Source organism: Nicotiana tabacum, chromosome 23 (assembly GCF_000715075.1).
Source record: "Nicotiana tabacum cultivar K326 chromosome 23, ASM71507v2, whole genome shotgun sequence".
In the NCBI taxonomy this organism is placed as follows: domain Eukaryota; kingdom Viridiplantae; phylum Streptophyta; class Magnoliopsida; order Solanales; family Solanaceae; genus Nicotiana; species Nicotiana tabacum.
Genome location: NC_134102.1, coordinates 98,518,822 through 98,537,763, shown reverse-complemented (window position 1 = coordinate 98,537,763; position 18,942 = coordinate 98,518,822). Strand labels below are relative to the sequence as shown.

The 18,942-nt window shown below is 34.5% G+C and overlaps 2 protein-coding genes across 3 annotated transcripts; one reads left to right on the top strand and one right to left on the bottom strand.

Moving 5' to 3' along the window:
* The first annotated feature begins 5,719 nt into the window (after positions 1-5,719).
* LOC107759093 (uncharacterized) lies at positions 5,720-10,948 on the top strand. Its single transcript, XM_075245763.1, has 2 exons — positions 5,720-6,017; positions 10,857-10,948. The coding sequence occupies exons 1-2, from the start codon at positions 5,720-5,722 to the stop codon at positions 10,946-10,948; spliced, it is 390 nt and encodes a 129-aa protein (XP_075101864.1).
* Positions 10,949-12,470: 1,522 nt separating this feature from the next.
* LOC107759094 (serine hydroxymethyltransferase 3, chloroplastic) lies at positions 12,471-17,320 on the bottom strand. Of its 2 annotated transcripts, none has more exons than XM_016576965.2 (12): positions 17,181-17,320; positions 16,839-17,066; positions 15,548-15,743; positions 15,273-15,447; positions 15,067-15,184; positions 14,868-14,980; positions 14,653-14,775; positions 13,901-14,005; positions 13,648-13,734; positions 13,456-13,563; positions 13,138-13,210; positions 12,471-13,060 (listed from the first exon to the last, which is right to left on the bottom strand). In XM_016576965.2, exons 2-12 carry the CDS (start codon positions 17,041-17,043, stop codon positions 12,786-12,788), a joined length of 1,578 nt encoding a protein of 525 aa, XP_016432451.1. In that variant the 5' UTR covers positions 17,044-17,066; positions 17,181-17,320; the 3' UTR covers positions 12,471-12,785. The 2 variants fall into 2 exon arrangements, with proteins under 2 accessions (XP_016432451.1, XP_016432450.1); XM_016576964.2 differs by having other exon boundaries at positions 16,839-17,071; positions 17,181-17,306.
* Between the last annotated feature and the right edge of the window lie 1,622 nt (positions 17,321-18,942).

Genomic DNA, 18,942 nt, shown 5'->3' with positions numbered 1-18,942 from the left:
TGTAAAATAACCTAGTTGTTTTATATTGCCATTGACTGTTGCGTACCCAACCTCCTCTTCTTTGTGGTCTGGAAAATAAGCATTGTCGTATCTGCTGTGGTGGTGGCGATCATTATTGGATGGTCCAATAAATATATACATTGGTGAAATAGCAACATCAGCTTTTTCGGATTGACAGGATGAAGATTTCCTAATTTCATCTAAGACTTTGTTAATTGATTGCGTGAAAAATTCCTTCATCGATACAAAGTCACCTGCAACCTGAGAAACAAGCACAATACCACAAATTATTAAACATCGATAAAAGTTAATGTAATACATTTCTAAGCAATTACTACCTTTGTCTTGAATGCATCTAAATCACTATGAACCTTTGCAATTGCAGTTCTCAACCGTTGTCTTCCCACAATATAGCTTAGTCGGGCTTGTTCTTCGCAACTTCAGAATTTTCAGGTATAAACGGGAGATTGCGACGATGCGATGCAATGTCTCCTCGTTCTTCCATTTCATAATCCCCTTTTTACGGTAATTTTATGAGTTCCAACTCTTCAGTTGTTGCAGCAATATTTGAAAACTGCAACAAAAGGTATAATAACGCAATCCACTTTGTATAATAACTGTATGACAATCGTATAAGTTTTATATGTCATAGTAGTGTGCTATCAAAAATTTAATTATACATATATACATATAGTGTACTAAATATGTATTATAAGTGTATGATAATTGTGTTATTTTTGTTTGCCATAATATTGTATTATACAATTTTGACTTGACAGATGTATATGTACTCTATATATTAAGAATTTAACTAATAGATACCAAAAAAAAACAATCAGCTTTTTTACCTTGATCCAACTGGGAGTGAACATAAGATTCTCTATGATTTTCTGCCAAAGTTGGGATTTGACCTTTGTCCATTTCAGAATACGAGGTATTTTATTGGCGGGGGGACGTCAATTTGTTTACCAACCATAGAACAACAATCGTATATCCAAATTTGAAGCGCAAGAGGCAGTCCGCCAAGTCTATAAAGTACAAGATCACAAGCTTGAATACATGTTCATCACATTTCCACGACTCGGTCAAGAAGCAATTTCTAAGAAGCTTCTTCTCTACTTTGTCCTTGTTTGGGAAGTAACTGTGCATTAAGTTTGGTCTTACCTGTGGATCAAACCCAAGATCTCCCTCAAACACAACACATGTTAGACCAGTAACTATACCAAATTCACGCAAACCAAAATTCAACTTCTGAACCTTTGATCTCTACAGAGAATATGTCAGCAGCACAGTAGTCATTCAACTCCCTTGTCATCAATACATTAATCATTTGATGTTGTGTACATATATTAGGGGGAAAATCGAGGAAGTATCCAATGCATGACTCCCTAAACAAATTTAATTGTTCACTTGACAAATTTTCCTTGATGTGTTCCAGTACTTCAAGATCTGTGTATGATTGCCAATGAGTCACACCAAATTTCGCACCCTCCTTGACAAAGAACTTTTGTCTCTGAATTAAAAAATAAAATAGTAAGGATAAATCTTAAAAAAAGAAATCCAGCGACCCACATATCAGCAAAGAAAAACAGGACACAAGTATATACAAAAAAGTATTTTTTTAATCGATAGTATTATTTCTAAAATTGCATAAACATATGAAATTGATAAAACTAAATTCATTTGTAATACACTAAACATACAAAATATGTACAACACCAATAATAAAAAAATAATGTAAAATTAATTTTTCTGGAGAACTCATACAATCAGTATATAAAAAACATACAAAAATAAACAAATTATCTAATATAAACATATAAAACACAATACAAAACATATAATCTAACATACAAATAATATATTAATATATCATTGTCAAACAAATAATAGCACTACGCTACAAAGACGGATACATTCAAAAAATAGTGTACATACAAAAATCATGCGGGAAAATACAAAAAACAAATAACAAGTCATTTATGTCAAATAATCACTATCATACACAATCAACTTCATTTGTAATACACTAAACATACAAAATATGTACAACACTAATAATTAAAAAAAATATGAATATAATTTCTCTGGAAAACTCATACAATCAGTATACAAAAAGTATACAAAAGAAACAAATTACCTAAAAAAAACCACATAAAACAATATAAAGGAAATATTTTTAAAGGTCTACAGTACCTTGTGATCAGATTCATCTTTACGAGAGCCGAAATTCGGATCAACCTTATTATTCTTTTTTGATTTCGCATCGTCATTAACGTTACTCCTCTTTCTTTCTTTTAATATCAATTCCTTCTCTTCAAAATCATCATCTCGAAGTGCCTTACCATTCCTCTTAGAAACCGAACCTTCATCAATCACTAAGGTATTACATGCCTAGAATTTGATTTTTTGATTTTTTTTTCTTCTTGTGAAAATACATCTAAGTCAAAACTAGGTGTTTCACCCACAACGTTTTCACACTGTTTCCGGGGTGATCTCCGAACTGCTGTGTTACTTGTTAGTGTATCAACAATACAATTTCCAGAATGTTTTCTCAAAGATTCATGCAAAGATTTTTTACCCATTGTTAGTTCTGAAAAAGGTGGAATGAAAAAGAATATTAAAGAGACATTTTTTAAATGGCTAAAAAACATGAAGAAGAATGAAATATTGAGAAATTAGAAAAGAGCCATTGTTAATGCAGAGTGAAGCTTGAAAATTAGACAAAATAAAGAAAACAAGATTCAAAACTTACCCACAATTTGATTCTAAAGCAAAATTTCGAATTTCGTTTGCATTGTATAAATAACAAAGAGACTTTGGATTAATGAAAGAGAGAAATCGGATATCAAAAGTTTTGGAAGAGGAAAGAATCTGCAATTTTGGGGGATAACAGTGAGTAAGCGTGATTTTGGGTAAATAAGATTTTGGATAACAGTGGGTAAGATAAAATTCTTACGCGAGATTTTGGGTAACAGTGGATAAGGGAGAATGCTTATGGTGGTTAAGAACAATTTTGGGTAATTGTTAAAGAAAGAGAGAAGATGTTTTTGTATTCGTTTGGAAAAGGAAGAGAATCCTAAATATAGGGGGATTACGTATAACTGATACAATATGTTTAAGGTATGTTGCATTTCTTCTTTTTTATGGTTTTGTATAAAACTAGTAAATATAAATATATAAAGTAATTAACAAGAAACTTAAATAAAGATGGTAAATAAGTTTATACTATAGTATAACTAGGTAAAAATCTATATTCTATCACAGTCACATTTACATTGCATAATAGTTTTAGATGGCACTTATTTTAGCAACTCAATTGAGAGATTTCTTAGGTCGAAAGTCCCGCCGTTTGTGGTTCAATTTTCTCTGAATTAATGAAGTCTTAGATGTCATAATTAAGTGTACAACATCAGTCAATATATTAACGTCCTGTTGTGAGATATGAATGTTCTATGATTATCAATTTGAAGTATGATTTCTTACCTAAAATTTCTTTACTTATTCCAATCAGAAAATAGAAATCAATCACCCAAATCAAAGTTTTTAAAAAAATGCAAAGAGATTGAATCTTCAAATTAATTAATCTCAACAAAATTAATCCTCAAATTTTCTAGAAATATTCTAAATTTGTTTGGAATCCCCCACCATTGTTTTCACAATCCACGGTCCTTTAACGATCAACTACGCCTTCTATTCACCTCGAACTAAAAATCTCCGGCCGTCTCCAATCAAAATCACCGGTCAACTCCCCGGCGATATTGCGAGAAACATTCACCAGCGAGAATACATACATTACATTGATACAGAGATAAATATTATTGATTTCTTGATATTCTGTAAAAAGAAAAGCTTCAAAGTTATTAGTTGATTACTTCCCGCTGATTACTTGTTATATTCTGTAAAAGAGAGGCTTCAAATACATTTGTGATTACTTCCCGCTGATTACCTAGGTATATTCTGTACGTTTGTTGATTACTTCCGTCGTTCTGAAGATTGTTGTATATATTCTTTAGAGGAGAGGCTTCACATTCTTGTTGAGTATTACAACTTCGCTTCAGCTTCTTAGCCGATTCCGATTCAGATTCCGGTCAATTCTCGCTGATTTCTTGGTTGGTCTAAATTCCAGAGAAAGCTCAAAAATATTCAAAGTTTCTTCTTCCTATTTGAACAAGAAATACATAGAGTATTGCTCCAGCTCGTCGCAATCTATCACCGCCGACTAGATTTCCGTTAATTTCAAGGGTTGCAATCCAAGTTCTATTATTCCTCTCTTGTCTTGATCTTTTAATAATTTGGTATTTTAGCGTAATTGTATCTCCTTGCCTGTCTATTTTATTCTTAAACCTTTAGTTACTATTTGCCCTAGCATTGTCAAATTAATTGCATTAGTGATAGCTTTGCCTACTTGTTTATATTGTTATCTACCTGTTTACATCTTTATTTTGAATCTTTATTTCAAATATCCCCTAATAATTCTGTTCTAGTTTTGTACATTTTCTTTGTGACCTTTAGTTGTAGATTATAGCCGCCTTTAGCTCTTGTATTGTATTTCTTCACCTATTTTTCTATCCTTTACTTGTAGATTATAGTTCCTTTAGTTCCTTTGTTTTATTTCTTCACCTGTTTTTCCATCCTTTAGTGGTAGATTATAGTTCTTTTAGTTCCTTTATTTTATTTCTTCACTTATTTTTCTAACCTTTAGTTGTAGATTACAGTTCCCGTTAGTTCATTTATTTTATTTCTTTACCTGTTTTGCGAGCTCTAGTGGTAGATTATATTTCGGTAACTCATTTTATTTTGTCGCTTGTTTTCGGATAGTGTTTGAGCAGTGACTCCTACATTATAGTGGCTTTGGTGAACGATGGTAGAGTAAGGTCTTGTCCTCGGGGGTGTCAGCGCGGGGGAGGGGGTAAGGGAGTAAGAGAGCTAAGGGAGCTACTAGGCTGAAAGTGGGGTCTTGAAACATAGGAATTTTGACTGGAAAATATATAGAGTTAGCGAAGATTCTCGAGAAAAGGAAGATTAATATAGCTTGTGTATAAGAGACTAGGTAGATCGGAGATAAGGCGCGGGATGTGGGATCTTAGTTGATAAGGACCTCCGTGAACTAGTGGTGGAGGTTAGGAGGGTGAATGACAAGTTGATGACTATTAAGCTAATTGTTGGATGTTTTACTTTGAACATAATCAATGCATACGCACCCCAAGCACGCTTGGACGAGGAAGTCAAAAGGCGTTTCTGGAAGGATTTGGATGAGATGGTGCGTTGTATCACGCATACCGAGAAGCTTTCCATAGGAGGTGATTTCAAAAGACACATTGGAGCGACGTCTGGGGGGTATGATGATATGCATGGTGGCTTTGGTTTTGGAGATAGAAATGGAGGAGGAACGTCTCTGCTAGACTTTGCTAGAGCATTTGATTTGGTGATAGTAAACTCGAGTTTCCCGAAGAAGAGGGAGCACTTGGTCATCTTCCGAAGTTCGGTGGCCGAGACTCAGATTGATTATTTACTCTGCAGGAAGTCCGATAGAGGTCTTTGCACGGATTACAAGGTCATCCCGAGTGAGAACCTCTCGACCGTTCTTAGGCTCCTAATTGTGGACCTTGAGATCACGAGAAAAAAGAGAAAGAGGGCAATGTATAGCCAACATAGTATCAAGTGGGGAGCCTTGACGGAAGCTAAAGCGCATGATTTGGGGGTCAAGTTGGTGACTATGGGGGATTATAGGAGCAGTGGGGACGCAAGCGCTATGTGGACCACGACTGCGCAGTGCATTAGGGAAGCTGCGAGGGAGGTATTAGGTGTCTCAAAGGGTTGCTTTGGTGGTCACAAGGGAGACTGGTGTTGGAATAGAGAGGTACAAGAAAAAGTGAAAACCAAGAAAGCAACGTATCTGAAACTAGTGGAAAGTGTAGATGAGGAGGAGAAGAGGGCGAATAGGGAGCATTATAAGTTGGCTAAGAAAGAGGCAAAGCTAGCAGTTATGGTGGCCAGGACTGCAGCTTTTAGTCGTTTGTATGAGGAACTCGAGGGCCAAGGTAGGGATAAGAGGTTGTTCAGGTTATCCAAGCCGCGAGAAAGGAAGGCGCGTGACTTGGACCAAGTGAAGTGCATCAAGGACGAAGAAGGTAGAATTGGAAGAGTGCGGGCAAGACAAGCTTGGAGTGGCTCATTAGGTTATTTAATGCCATTTTTAGAACAAAGAAGATGCCTGAAGAGTGGAGGTGGAGCACGATGGTTCCTGTATACAAGAACAAGGGTGATATCCAAAATTGCAATAACTATCGGGGTATCAAGCTGCTTAGCCATACTATGAAAGTCTTGAGAGAGTGGTAGAGCTAAGGGTGAAAAGGAGTGTGTATATTTTCGAGAACCAGTTTGGGTTTATGCCAAGGAGTTCGACTATAGAAGCCATCCACCTTGTTAGGAGATTGATGGAGCAGTATAGGGATAGAAATAAGGACTTGTGTATGGTGTTCGTCGACTTAGAAAAGGCGTACGATAAAGTTCCGAGGGAGGTTTTGAGGAGATGATCGGAGGCTAGAGGTGTACATGTTGCCTACGTTAGATTGATTAAGGAGATGTATTATGGAGTAAAGACCCATGTGAGGATGGTGGGTGGGGACTCGGATCATTTTTCGATTATGATGGGGTTGCATCAGGTGTCGGCACTCAGCCGTTTTTTGTTTGCTCTGGTGATGGACGGGATGCCACCCACATCTAAGGAAAGGGGTCGTGGTACATGTTATTTGCAGATGATATTGTATTGATTGACGAGACGCGAGACGGTATGAACGCGCAATTAGAGGTATGAAGGCACACCCTGGAATCTAAAGGTTTCAAGTTGAGCAGGACCAAGACAGAATACTTGGAATGTAAGTTCAGTGGCGAGACTCAAGGATGGGAAGGGGAGGTGAAGTTGGACTCGCAGGTCATCCCTAGGAGAGGGAGTTTTAAGTACCTTTGATCTATTATTCAGGGGGGATGGGGAGATTGATGAAGATGTCACATATCATATTGGGGCGGGATGAATAAAATGGAGACTCGCTTCTGGTGTTTTGTGTGACAAGAAGGTGCCATTGAAACTTAAGAGTAAGTTCTACAGAGTAGTGGTCAAACCAACGATGTTGTATAGGGCTGAGTGTTGGCCAGTCAAGATCGCTCATGTCCAGAAGATGAAGGTAGTAGAGATGAGGATGTTGAGATGAATGTGCGGGCACATCAGGTTAGATAGGATCAGAAATGAGATTATTCGCGACAAGGTGGGTGTGGCTCCTATTGAGGACAAGATGCGGGAAGCACAACTTATGTGGTTTGGTCATGTGAGGAGGAGGTGCACAGATGCCCCGGTGAGGAGGTGTGAGAGGTTGACATTGGAGGGCCTACGGAAAAGTAGAGGTAGGTCAAAGAAGAGGTGGGGAAAGGTGATTAGGCAAGACATGGCACAGCTTCAGCTGACCGAGGACATGACCCTTGATAGGAAGGTATGGAGGTCGAGGATTAGGGTAGTATAGTAGGTAATCTAGAGTGTTCATAACAGTAGTATTGACACACAGTCTCACTTTCTGTTGGTAGTAGGTTTTTATGCCTAACTGTTGTTTTCTTTCATTGTTGATCACCTTACTGTCTTGTTATTTTTATTCTGCTTTTATATGGCTTTTTGGTACTATCCCTTCTTGTCTATATTTTTATTAATGTGGTGCTTATACTTTCCTGAGCCGAATGTCTATTGGAAACAACCTCTCTATCCTCACAAGGTAGGGGTAAGGTCTACGTATACACTACTCTCCCTAGACCCCACGATATGAGATACTGGGTATGTTACTGTTGTTGTATTCCAATCAGAAAATACTGATTGGGTTTCCGATGTCGCCTTTGTAAACCTAAGCATATTATTCAAGGATAGGTGCTTGTGCCAAAGATATGAACATTGGATGTAGAGCTCGTTGGTGTAAAAGAACAAACAAAAGGTAGCTCTAAAAGGGGGAAAAAATTTAAAAATCCCGTTATGAACTTAATGGAACGTAATAAGATTGTAACGTGAATAATAAAGAACGAGCTGCTGAACACTTATTACAATTAATTTTCCATATTTTAATTTTGCTACTAACAAACAAAGTTGAATAATTTATTTATATGAATCGAAATAACGGAGAATGATTACTATTAAATATATATTCAATGTATATAATACAAAGTAAATATTAAAAATTGAGGTAATAACAACTTAAGCATTTACTATTTATACTTGTAATAAGTGTTGAATTAAAGTTTAAAAATATTCATGAAAGCAATCAAAATTATACACACACTAGTATACTTAATGCGCGTAAAAATGATTGTCTTTTTTGGTAACTAAAATTCTGCAAAGCATAATTGTACCAATACAGTTTAATTTTCAGAAACCACTATTGTTTAGTGACTATTAACTTCCTATAGCTACAATTTACTTCCTATAGCTACAATTTACTTCCTATAGCTACTACTCAGTTGTTACGATAATGTATTCGATGTATTCACGAATACAGCAGCAAAAAGCGCCTAAAATCATGGCAGTCCAGTTGTATGCACATGTATTAGCGCCATGTATTCATGAATACAGTAACAGCAATCATCTTAAAAATAGGTATGTCCAACTGTCTAATAACGGAAATAATATCAATTAGCATGATACACTCCTAATATAACTCAATAAAACCAATAATATGCCTCATTATCAACCCAATTAATTAGAATAATTTTTTAAGTTCTATATAACTTTTGTAGTGTGTTTCAATATTTTTTTTAATTGTTGCATTCATTATATTCAATGTTTGTATTTACTGTATTCGCTATTTTATATTCAGTGTATTCAAATGTATTTGTATTAACAGTATTTTAGTTATTTCTAATACATATTTTTACTGTTGTATTCGGTCTTTTGTGTTCGCTGACCATAAATAGAGTCAATTTCCTCGATTTGGTATTTTAAAATAAACCGGTGACTTGGGAAACCATAATAATTCTTTCAAGTGGCGACTCTGAATTAAATAAATAATTCATTTCAAATAATATTACTTTAATTGGAAAAACTTCCCCATTCTTCGAAAAAAATGTGTGTGACAGACCTTCGAAATATATAAACACAGGCAAAAAATGTATTTATACAAAAATACAATGTCTTTGAGTGAATTTGTACAGAATACAATGTATTTATATCATTGTATGTGATTAAATAACAAAGAAGAGAAGAAATTTCGTCGGAAATAGCATTTTCCGGCCAAGAAGAGAAGAAAGTTCGTCGGATCCGTACAACAAATTTATGATAAGGGTTCATCACATTGCTCATTTCAGTTCGAAAAATTCACTCTTTTCTGTTTCCTAACTACCTTCTACTATATTATAATGTCTCGTCGGCCATCAATACTAGGGCGTGTATCTTGAGTTGATCGAAGAGAGAGAGATTCTTCTTTCTCGTCGGTCATCAATACTAGGGCTTGAGTTGCTCGAAGAGAGAGAAGGAAAAGAGAGAGAGAAAGAAGAAAAAATCTGAGGGAAAATCTTGTGTTAATTGAAAGAAAGAGAAAAAATATAAAAAGTGTATTTCATGCCTCAATAGTAGTATATATCATAAATACCTATTTTAGCTATAAAATATAAAAGATAGCTATAGAAAATAATATTTTAAAATAATTTTAGTTTATAATAAATATGTCGTATACTTTTGCAGTAGAAGGTAAAATTTCCTCTAAACAAATACTAGAAGCACATCTCGGAAGACTGTAAAAAATAATTGTCACGTTTATTCTAAATGGTATTTTGATTGTCTCTGTACTGAATTGATGAAAGGATCTTTCTACTCAGATTTTAAATTACCATTTAGAATAAGATGTAATATATCCCCAAGTTCAACTTAATTGTCTGAAGCCTTGAATAATTTCGAAGTGAACTCAAACAATGATCAATTATATAACGTCATCACCAATCCTTCTTAGATCATCAATAGTGATGCCAAAACTCTACATCAACTTACTAATGCTAAAATAAACCTAGATATACAATATTTAGCTTCTAAATCATTTGCAACAATATTATGGCGATTAAGATGAGATTATAATGGTTGAATGTCGGTGGTTTTACATGGGAAAGTGGTAAAAATTAAGGTATGAGTTCGAACGTGGAATTTTTGTGTTTTCTTTCCATGAGTATCATCGGGATGAAGTGATGGTGGAGTAATGGTAGTCTTCAAGTCGTGTTTCTATTGTTATATGATGTTGATTGATTTAGAGCGATGACATATCTGCAAAATTTTGTAAAATTCAAGGACAAACATGGACCTTTAAAATAATTCAAGGGCAAATTTGAACATTTCTCTTGTACAAAATGCTCATATGTTGGAAAGCTTCCGCGGCTAGTGAAAAAAGGCAAATTTGGATCAATCTTATAATTGCATGAGTTTTGACTCCAACTATTAACGAAGACAAATTTAAACATCTTCACAACGTTCAAGGGCAAAATTCTATAAATAAAATTACGTAGAAGAGTTGATTGAGTATGTCAAAGGGCAAAATAGATGATTTGATGGAAAGAAGGGTCGTAGTTCAAGTTAGGGAGTTTAATTTTAAAACGAATTTGGGGGGATGATTTTCACCCATTTAAAATAAGGAAAAGGACCAAATACACCCCCCCTCTATTTTCGGATATTATCTACATTTAACCTCCGTTATACTATCCGGCCAAATTTACTCTTACTATACTATCTAGCCAAGTTTATTCAGCAAACTTTTAGAAATTACTCTTTGATCTGTTAAGTAATCTGAAGTCTCCTAATTTTCTTTTATTGTAATCACTTGTTGTTCTTCTTGCTCCAGTATTTTCAGAAATTAGTATTGATGTGAATGTTAAAGGTACTAGACTATACAATTTTATGGATATACCAATGCACCCACTTCTCTTCTTGTGATAACAGGTTTGGAATCGATTTAAAATTTTATTTATTTTCAACCATATACACACCGTAGAGTTCAGTGGGTCTATTTATTATGTATTATATGCAGCTTATCATCATGTATGTACATGTATATTCGAATATATTTTGTTATTGTCTAGTTAGTATAGAATTCGATCTAACTTATGAGTGCACAATGTGTAGGCATTTGATTCACGCAAAGTTGAATTGACGATGTAAAGTCTTCAAGGAACTTTTACTTCTATCATTAATACTTTCAAAGTCTCCATACCTTTGGTGCAAGGAATTCATTAAAGTTGGGAAGTTGTAAATACTTTTAGAATTTAGACAAACTACCTAATTAGATTCTTCAATTTACTATTACTAACCGTTTTATTATTTTAACATTTCTTTCTCTTATTTTTTTTTTTCAATTAAGAAAGCAGGTAAATGCTAATTATTTTGAAAATAGTGGATGAAGAAGAATAAGTAACTTAATTAAAATGATTTGGAAGATTTTGGGTCACCTGACGGATTGTGGGGTAATTTTTAAAAGTTTGCTGATGGTAGGGGTAAATTTGGCCAGATGGTATAACGGTAGGGAATAAATTTGGCGGGATAGTATAATGGAGGTTAAATATACACATTATCCGAAAGTAGAGAGGTATATTTGGCCTTTTCCTTTTAAAATATAGGTAATTTTGCAACAGGCATTTAAATTTTAATCCATATTGAATTCTTAATTAAATGGGTTAGAAAGTGTCACTTATTTACAAACAAATGAAAGTGCAACTTCGAGCAAACAAAAATTGTAGATGATGAAGAGCCTAGCCTTGATATCTCAACATGGATAAATGGTATAACTGCTGTATTTGAGTTACTTCACATTCAAAATATACGACACCTAAATAGATATCCTTTTAATTTCTTTTTTACTTTGTTTGAGTTGCGACTCACATTTCAATCCAAATCTATGTTATTACTATAGAGTAATACTTTAATCTAGGTTATTGATCCGCGAATAAGTTTTTGTATTATTAATCTTATACATTAGCCCTTATCCAAATGCATCTACATTAGATGTATTCTAATTGCCTCGGCTTTTATATCATCCAAGCTTTTGTATTAAAAGGAATAACGCTTCAAGTTTAAATACTCAGCAATCCATGAACTCTGTTATTGAAATCAGAGGTAGAATAAGGGCAAGTCACATCTTTGGCCGGTCTGTCAAAAATAATTACATCAACTAGCAAAATATATAAAAAATATATACTGATTATGCATAAAATATATATATTCTTTAATATACAAAAAAATATACATTTTACCCGCTATTATTTTTGAAAGGGCTATACAATACAATGTAGTTTTCCCTAGAATTAGAATATCAACTTTGTAACTTTGATCTGTTACCACATACGAGCTCAAGTCCACAATCTGTCTGATCGATTGCAATTTTTTTTTTGCCGAAGGACAACCATAAACCTCATTTAAAATGCACTCTTTTGTACGTTGGCATTAAATCACATACGTAGCATTTTAGATATTCAAATTCCAATAGACAGACAAAACTGAACTACAATTGCCATGTAAGTTTTCGAGTAATTCGGATGAAATTCAATTGTTTACAACACCAACTCCTATTTTGGGCTTCAACACAGATTATAAATCTGCTGCACTTCTCCAGAAGAAGAACAAACATAGATGATTTTCAGAGAGCAAACTAGTATAGGTATCACTGCATTGAATCATCCTAAAACATCCTAAACAGCACATTGCAAAATTCTGGGTGTAATGAAATAGGAAAGGGAAGCTGTATTATCATCAGGCAATTCGGCCTTCCAATACCACTTCATAAACCAGGCAATGGGTACTGGCTCGTGAAAGCTTCGACCCTTCTTTGTAAGTCCAACACCCTATCAATCAAATTAAAATCTGGGGCAGTAACAAACTTCAAGAAATCTTGGAGTTTGGTACTAGAGACAGACTTCTTGGCTTCAAGAGTAATTTGAACGCCCTCGTGAATGAAATCTGCAACTGCTACAAATTCCTTCTCTGTAAAACCTCGAGTGGTCATGGCCGGTGAGCCTATGCGGATGCCACCAGGTACTAGTGCACTTTTATCACCTATAGTTTTCGATTTGACAGTGTAAATACAAAAGGAACTTCAAAATATGACAATTAACTGCATAAGCTACACTCACCAGGTACTGAATTCTTATTGAGAGTGATTGATGCCATGTCAAGTATTTTCTCCACTCTAGCACCATCAATTCCCTAATTGAAATATGAACTCTGTTAATCTATGCAAGCTTACAGCCAGCAATGCAGAAAGACTAATACTAACCATAATTTTTCTGAAAATTTACTTTAACCAAAACTAGTATATAGATTGCAATTGATGTTAGTAATATAATCTGATAGTTTCTTAATTACTATCAAAATATAAATCTATCCCACGCAATAATTGAGTATTTATACAAAGGAAAATGGAAAAGAAAGGTATAACCCGGAAAACTCACTAGAGGCCTCAAATCGACAAGAACCAAATGATTGTCACTCCCTCCTGAGACCAGCTTGTAGCCTAATTCCATTAACCGGCTTGCAAGAGCTCTACAGTTAGAGACCACCTACAAGATAAATAAATAATAAATGGAGTGACATTTTCAGTACAGATGGAGACGGTGTTGGGTAAAGAAGCCAAAAATTCTTACCTGGTTCTGATAAGCCTTAAATTCAGGTGATTTGGCATGTTTCAAACAAACGGCTAGACCTCCAATTGTGTGATTATGGGGTCCACCCTGAAGAGAAACAATCATTGCCAGCTCAATTCGGAGAATCCAAACAATATAATATAGAGTCCAAAAGGAAAAGTTGTTCTTAGCTTTGGTAAGGTATTAACACTCATGGCCATATTCCAAAAAGGAAAAACAGAAGGATGGATAATCAAAAGAAAAATGAACTTACCTGCAAACCAGGAAAAACAGCATTATTTATAGCAGATTCCAGATCCACACCCAGAACTGGATCTTTTTTGAAGAAGATCATTCCACCTCTAGGACCTCTAAGAGACTGAACAGACAAGTCCAAGTTAGGCCATAGTGACTCAGATATTAGCACACAAGAAACCTTGTCTGTAACTACTAAAATATTGGAGTTTAAAGATGGAGTTAGTAGTCTTCCCGAAAATGTCAATCTATAAGTTAATTTATACTGCATGATGCAGCACACATTTCTCAAACACAACATGACTTAACATCTTTCATTTTCCTACGTGTGCAGACCGATCTAGTTCACTGTACAATTTGGATTTTGATCATTTATTTGCAAGAAGAAACACTACAGTTCCACCAATAATTAGAACATCTCCATACATGGACTTCCGCACACAGTTTGTAAGCTGTAACACTCAACGAGCACGCTTGTCCGGAGGGCCTAATTCTCCGCCTTATGTATAACTTTAAAACCAGGCTAATCTCATATATCTTACTTTAAAGAATTCTTTCTATTGTTATATCTTACTTTGAAAAATTGAAAAGAGAATAACCAGACTTGACACATTTTTGGAAATCTAACAGCAGAAGTGCATTGGAGAGAGAAAGAGAGAGAAGCTAAATGAAAATATAATTGGTATGACTATTTAACATTTATTTTAAGGAGCAGGGAAGGGAGGGATGTGCTGAGCACAAAACTATTAGCTCGGCAAGGAATAACAGTACCTTGTGAGTAGTAGTAGTGACAATGTCACTGTATTCAAATGGATTAGCAAGTACAGAGGCAGCAACAAGCCCGCTGATATGAGCCATATCCATCATTAGGAAAGCTCCGACAGCATCTGCTATCTTTCAAGACATAAGAAGCTTAATATTAGATGCCAAATACAAAGAGAACAAGATGATGTTATGAATATAACAAATTTAATTATTACAGATACCTTTCTCAGACGAGGATAATCAAAATCACGTGGATATGCACTAGCACCAGCAATAATAAGTTTTGGTCGAAAAAGATTCGCTGTTTTCTCAAGCATTTCATAATCGAGAATGCCTGTTTAGAGTTAAGACAAACTTCCCATCAGCTAATAATTCTAGTTAACAGTCCAAATCCAATATGGTAAAGTAGCACACTTTTACCTGTAGATTCATCAAGTCGATAAGGCATGGACTCAAAGTAAATAGAGGTGGCTGAAACTCGTCGTTTAGGAGTCATAAATCCATGGGACAAGTGGCCACCATGAGGTAAGTCCAATCCCTGAGGTACAATCAGACAATACAAATGTCAGTCCATGCAGCAACTAAAAATTAGCAATAATAAAAACTGCTTACTAGTTAAAACTTACCATAATCCGGTCGTGTGGATTAAGAACCGCTGTGTAAACTGCGAAATTTGCTGGTGAACCAGATAATGGTTGAACGTTTACACCCCATTGCTTTCCATCTAAACTAAAGGCAGCCAATGCCCTTTCTTGACAGAGAGTTTCCAACTCATCAATGTATTCATTCCCACCATAATATCTGACACAAATTAAGAACTACAAATTTGTCATTAAACAAGCTACATAAAAGAAGACAAGTTTTCTATAAGGAAGAAATGTATGATTAATATCAGGTTCACCTTTTGCCTGGAAGCCCTTCAGAATATTTGTTTGTAAGGCAAGAACCAACTGCTTCCATCACTGCCCGAGATGTGAAATTCTCAGATGCAATAAGTTCTAAGCTCCTAAATTGACGTTTCTTCTCTTTGTCAATTATAGCACGAACATCAGGATCAGCTTCACTCAATCCATAGTCTTCAAAGCTGCTTTCAGCACCTAAAAAATGCAGTTGACAACCATGAGTAAATGAAGAAAGTCTAAGAAAGTAATTGTCATCATGCAAATTGTGAGGGATATCTAAGCACCAGAAATGGCTTAGTCCCTATTAGTTTTTGCATTCCTTGCAAAGAAAAGAAAAGGCAAATTAAAATGCTCAATGAAAATTTCTTCTGACACCAATCATAAAACAAGATTGAAAACCTCTTCATATGTCGTTTGTAAACAAGAAAAAGACACTTCCAAGTCCTAACCCAAGTAAATTGGAAAGTCATCAGTCACTGCAATTTCAGAAGCCTACAGAGAAAATTCAGGCCCTACAGATACCACATTCCAGCTTTATGTGATCTAACAAGTTCATTGCACAAGGCAATTGGTGTACAAAATTGCACTTAAGAGTCTACATTTTTTATTATAAATAAAAAAAGAGCCTACATTTATAACTCGTCAAATGAACAAAATTTCATATCAGCAGTCAGGGGTGGATGTAGCACTCGGGCAACGGGTTATCTGAACCTAGTAATTTTGATGATGTAGATAAAGTTATATGGAAGAATTCATTAATATTGCAATAAATAGCAAGTCTAAACCCATAATTTTTAACAATATAATGGGTTCAATGCTAAAAAAATTAAAGATTGAACCTATAAATATTAAATCCTAAATTCACCTCTGTCGGGAGTATCAAATAATATTTCATGTGATCAACACACTCCGCCCGCCCGCCCACCCCAAAAAAAGGGTAATAACAAGATGCCAAATACTACAAATTTAGCAATAACTCCACAAGTTCAGAAACGTCATAGCCTATGATATAACCAAATTACATTAATTAATTTGATTTAGCACATAACTAAAACCTATTGACAAGTAACTTCTGAAGAACATGCCTCCTAGACACTTCACAAAAACACATATAAATGGTCCATCAAACCCCATTCGAATAACAAATATGCATGAAAGTGAATCAGCAAATCATCCCCCATAAAAAGATTAAATTTTTATGCATAAAAGACAACCAAAATACTTGTAAAGAAAATTTCTTATATGCATATACTATGTGTAGAACAAAACCAACAAAAATTTCAAGATTACCTACAGAAACAGAAGAAGTAGGGCTTCCTGTTAACAAGCTCCCTTCAATTGGAGATGCTCTGCAGGGCTTTACAGAGCATAATTTAACCCGACTCAAATTTACATTAATACCACCAGTAGCCCCTTTTGAAGGAAAAGCTGAACTTTTAACCCAAACAGGCTGCTGAACAGAACCCATGATTGCAGCTCCGCAACAAGCTTCCATGTTACAATTAACCAGCAAAACCCCTTCACTTCAAAAAGCTCAAAAATTCAGTTATTACGCAAATAGAAAAAAGAGAGTTTAACTTAGAAACAGTGGGATTAAATGAAAAGGATTAGATGAAATGTAAATGGTTTAACCTTATTGAGACTCTGTTCTGTTTTCAGCTTTGGGGTTTTTCGTACAGGGAATATATATGAAGGAATACGAGGGAAAGAAAAAAGAACCCTAGCTTGGAAATTTGCGCGCCGCTCATGCACTGGTCCTGTCCTAAATAAAGTCACCACTAATATTATATCCCTTGCAAGGGAGTGGAATAATATTCTTTTTCTGAAAAATAAAAACTTCACTAATATTGATTAATACTAATAATTATTATAAATATGTCTCAATTTTATGTAATACTTCATAAGTTTCATTTTATAGATGATGTTTGATACTTTTTGATTTAACGCAAAGCTTTAGATAGTATTCAATTATATATACTTAGTTATAGTGAAAAAATATATATTAAAGTAATGGTTGAAATTAGAACACACATGACATCAAAGCTATATTATGAATAATGTAATGAATTTAGATTTTTGAATGTCTAGTTGTATAGAAATAGAATTATGTCACCTTTTGGAACATCCAAAATGAATAAAGTGTCGTATAAAGGGAGTAGCCTTTTTTTTGTGAAGAAAAACTACTAATAGCAATTAGTTTAAATTAGTTATCATAAAGTATAAAGTTACTTTAATATATTGCAGATCTTCATTTCAATCATCTTTAATTCATTACTTCCTCAAATTATGTTTGAAAACCATTTGATTGCAATTATATTAAAAATAAACAAAGAAAAACTTTTGATGTATAAAGTTTATATTTGTAGAATATATACGTACCCTCCTAGTAGATCACTCAATTCCATGTGAGCGCCTGAAAAATTCTCTCATTATTAAAGGGAAAAAGTATGAACTTAGACATTCTTAAATATATAAACTATAAAGGGCCAAATATACTCATGTACTTTCGAAAATGATTTAAAAAAATTTCTCGTTACACTATTGGACTATATATACTCATGTTGTCATACTTTGGAACAAATATACTCTTATTTTGGATGGAACGTCACGTGGCAGCACCAGATTAAAACAAACCATTTTATTTTTTACCCGATCCGTTTGAAAATCTACCACCCGACCCACCCATTTTCACCCCACTTAAAATTACAATCTTACGTAAATAAGAACCCCATTTTACCTTACCCCTCTCTTGAAACACAAAGAAGCGAAAAATTAGGGTTCATCATATTTCAATTTTTGAGTTCTTTCAATTCGTTTATGTGAATCTTAAATTTTTATGGTAACCGGTCCTTTTCTAGTTCTTTATTCTAGAATTGTTATATTTTTTATTCCTTGTTACCACTCTAGAATAAAGAACTAGAAAAGGACCAGTTACCATAAAAATTTAAGATTCACATGAACGAATTGAAAGAACCCAGAAATTAAAATATGATAAACCCTAATTTTTCGCTTCTTTGTGTTTCAAGAGAGGGGTAAGGTAAAATGGGGTTCTTATTTATGTAAGATTATATTTTTAAGTGGGGTGAAAATGGGTGGGTCGGGTGGTGAGTTTTCAAACGGATCGGGTAAAAAGAAAATGACTTGTTTTAATCTGGTGCTGCCATGTGGCACTTCGGCCAAAATAAGGATATATTTGTTCTAAAGTATGACAGTAAGGGTATATATAGCCCAATAGTATAACGAGTGTTATTATTAAATTATTTTCAAAAGTACAAGGGTATATTTGGCCTTTACCGATATATAAATGTGCCAATAATTTTTAAATAGACGGAAAAAAAACGTCTGTTTTTTGCGATCAGCTTTTAGTTCTTTTACCCGAGCGTGGGTAACTTTT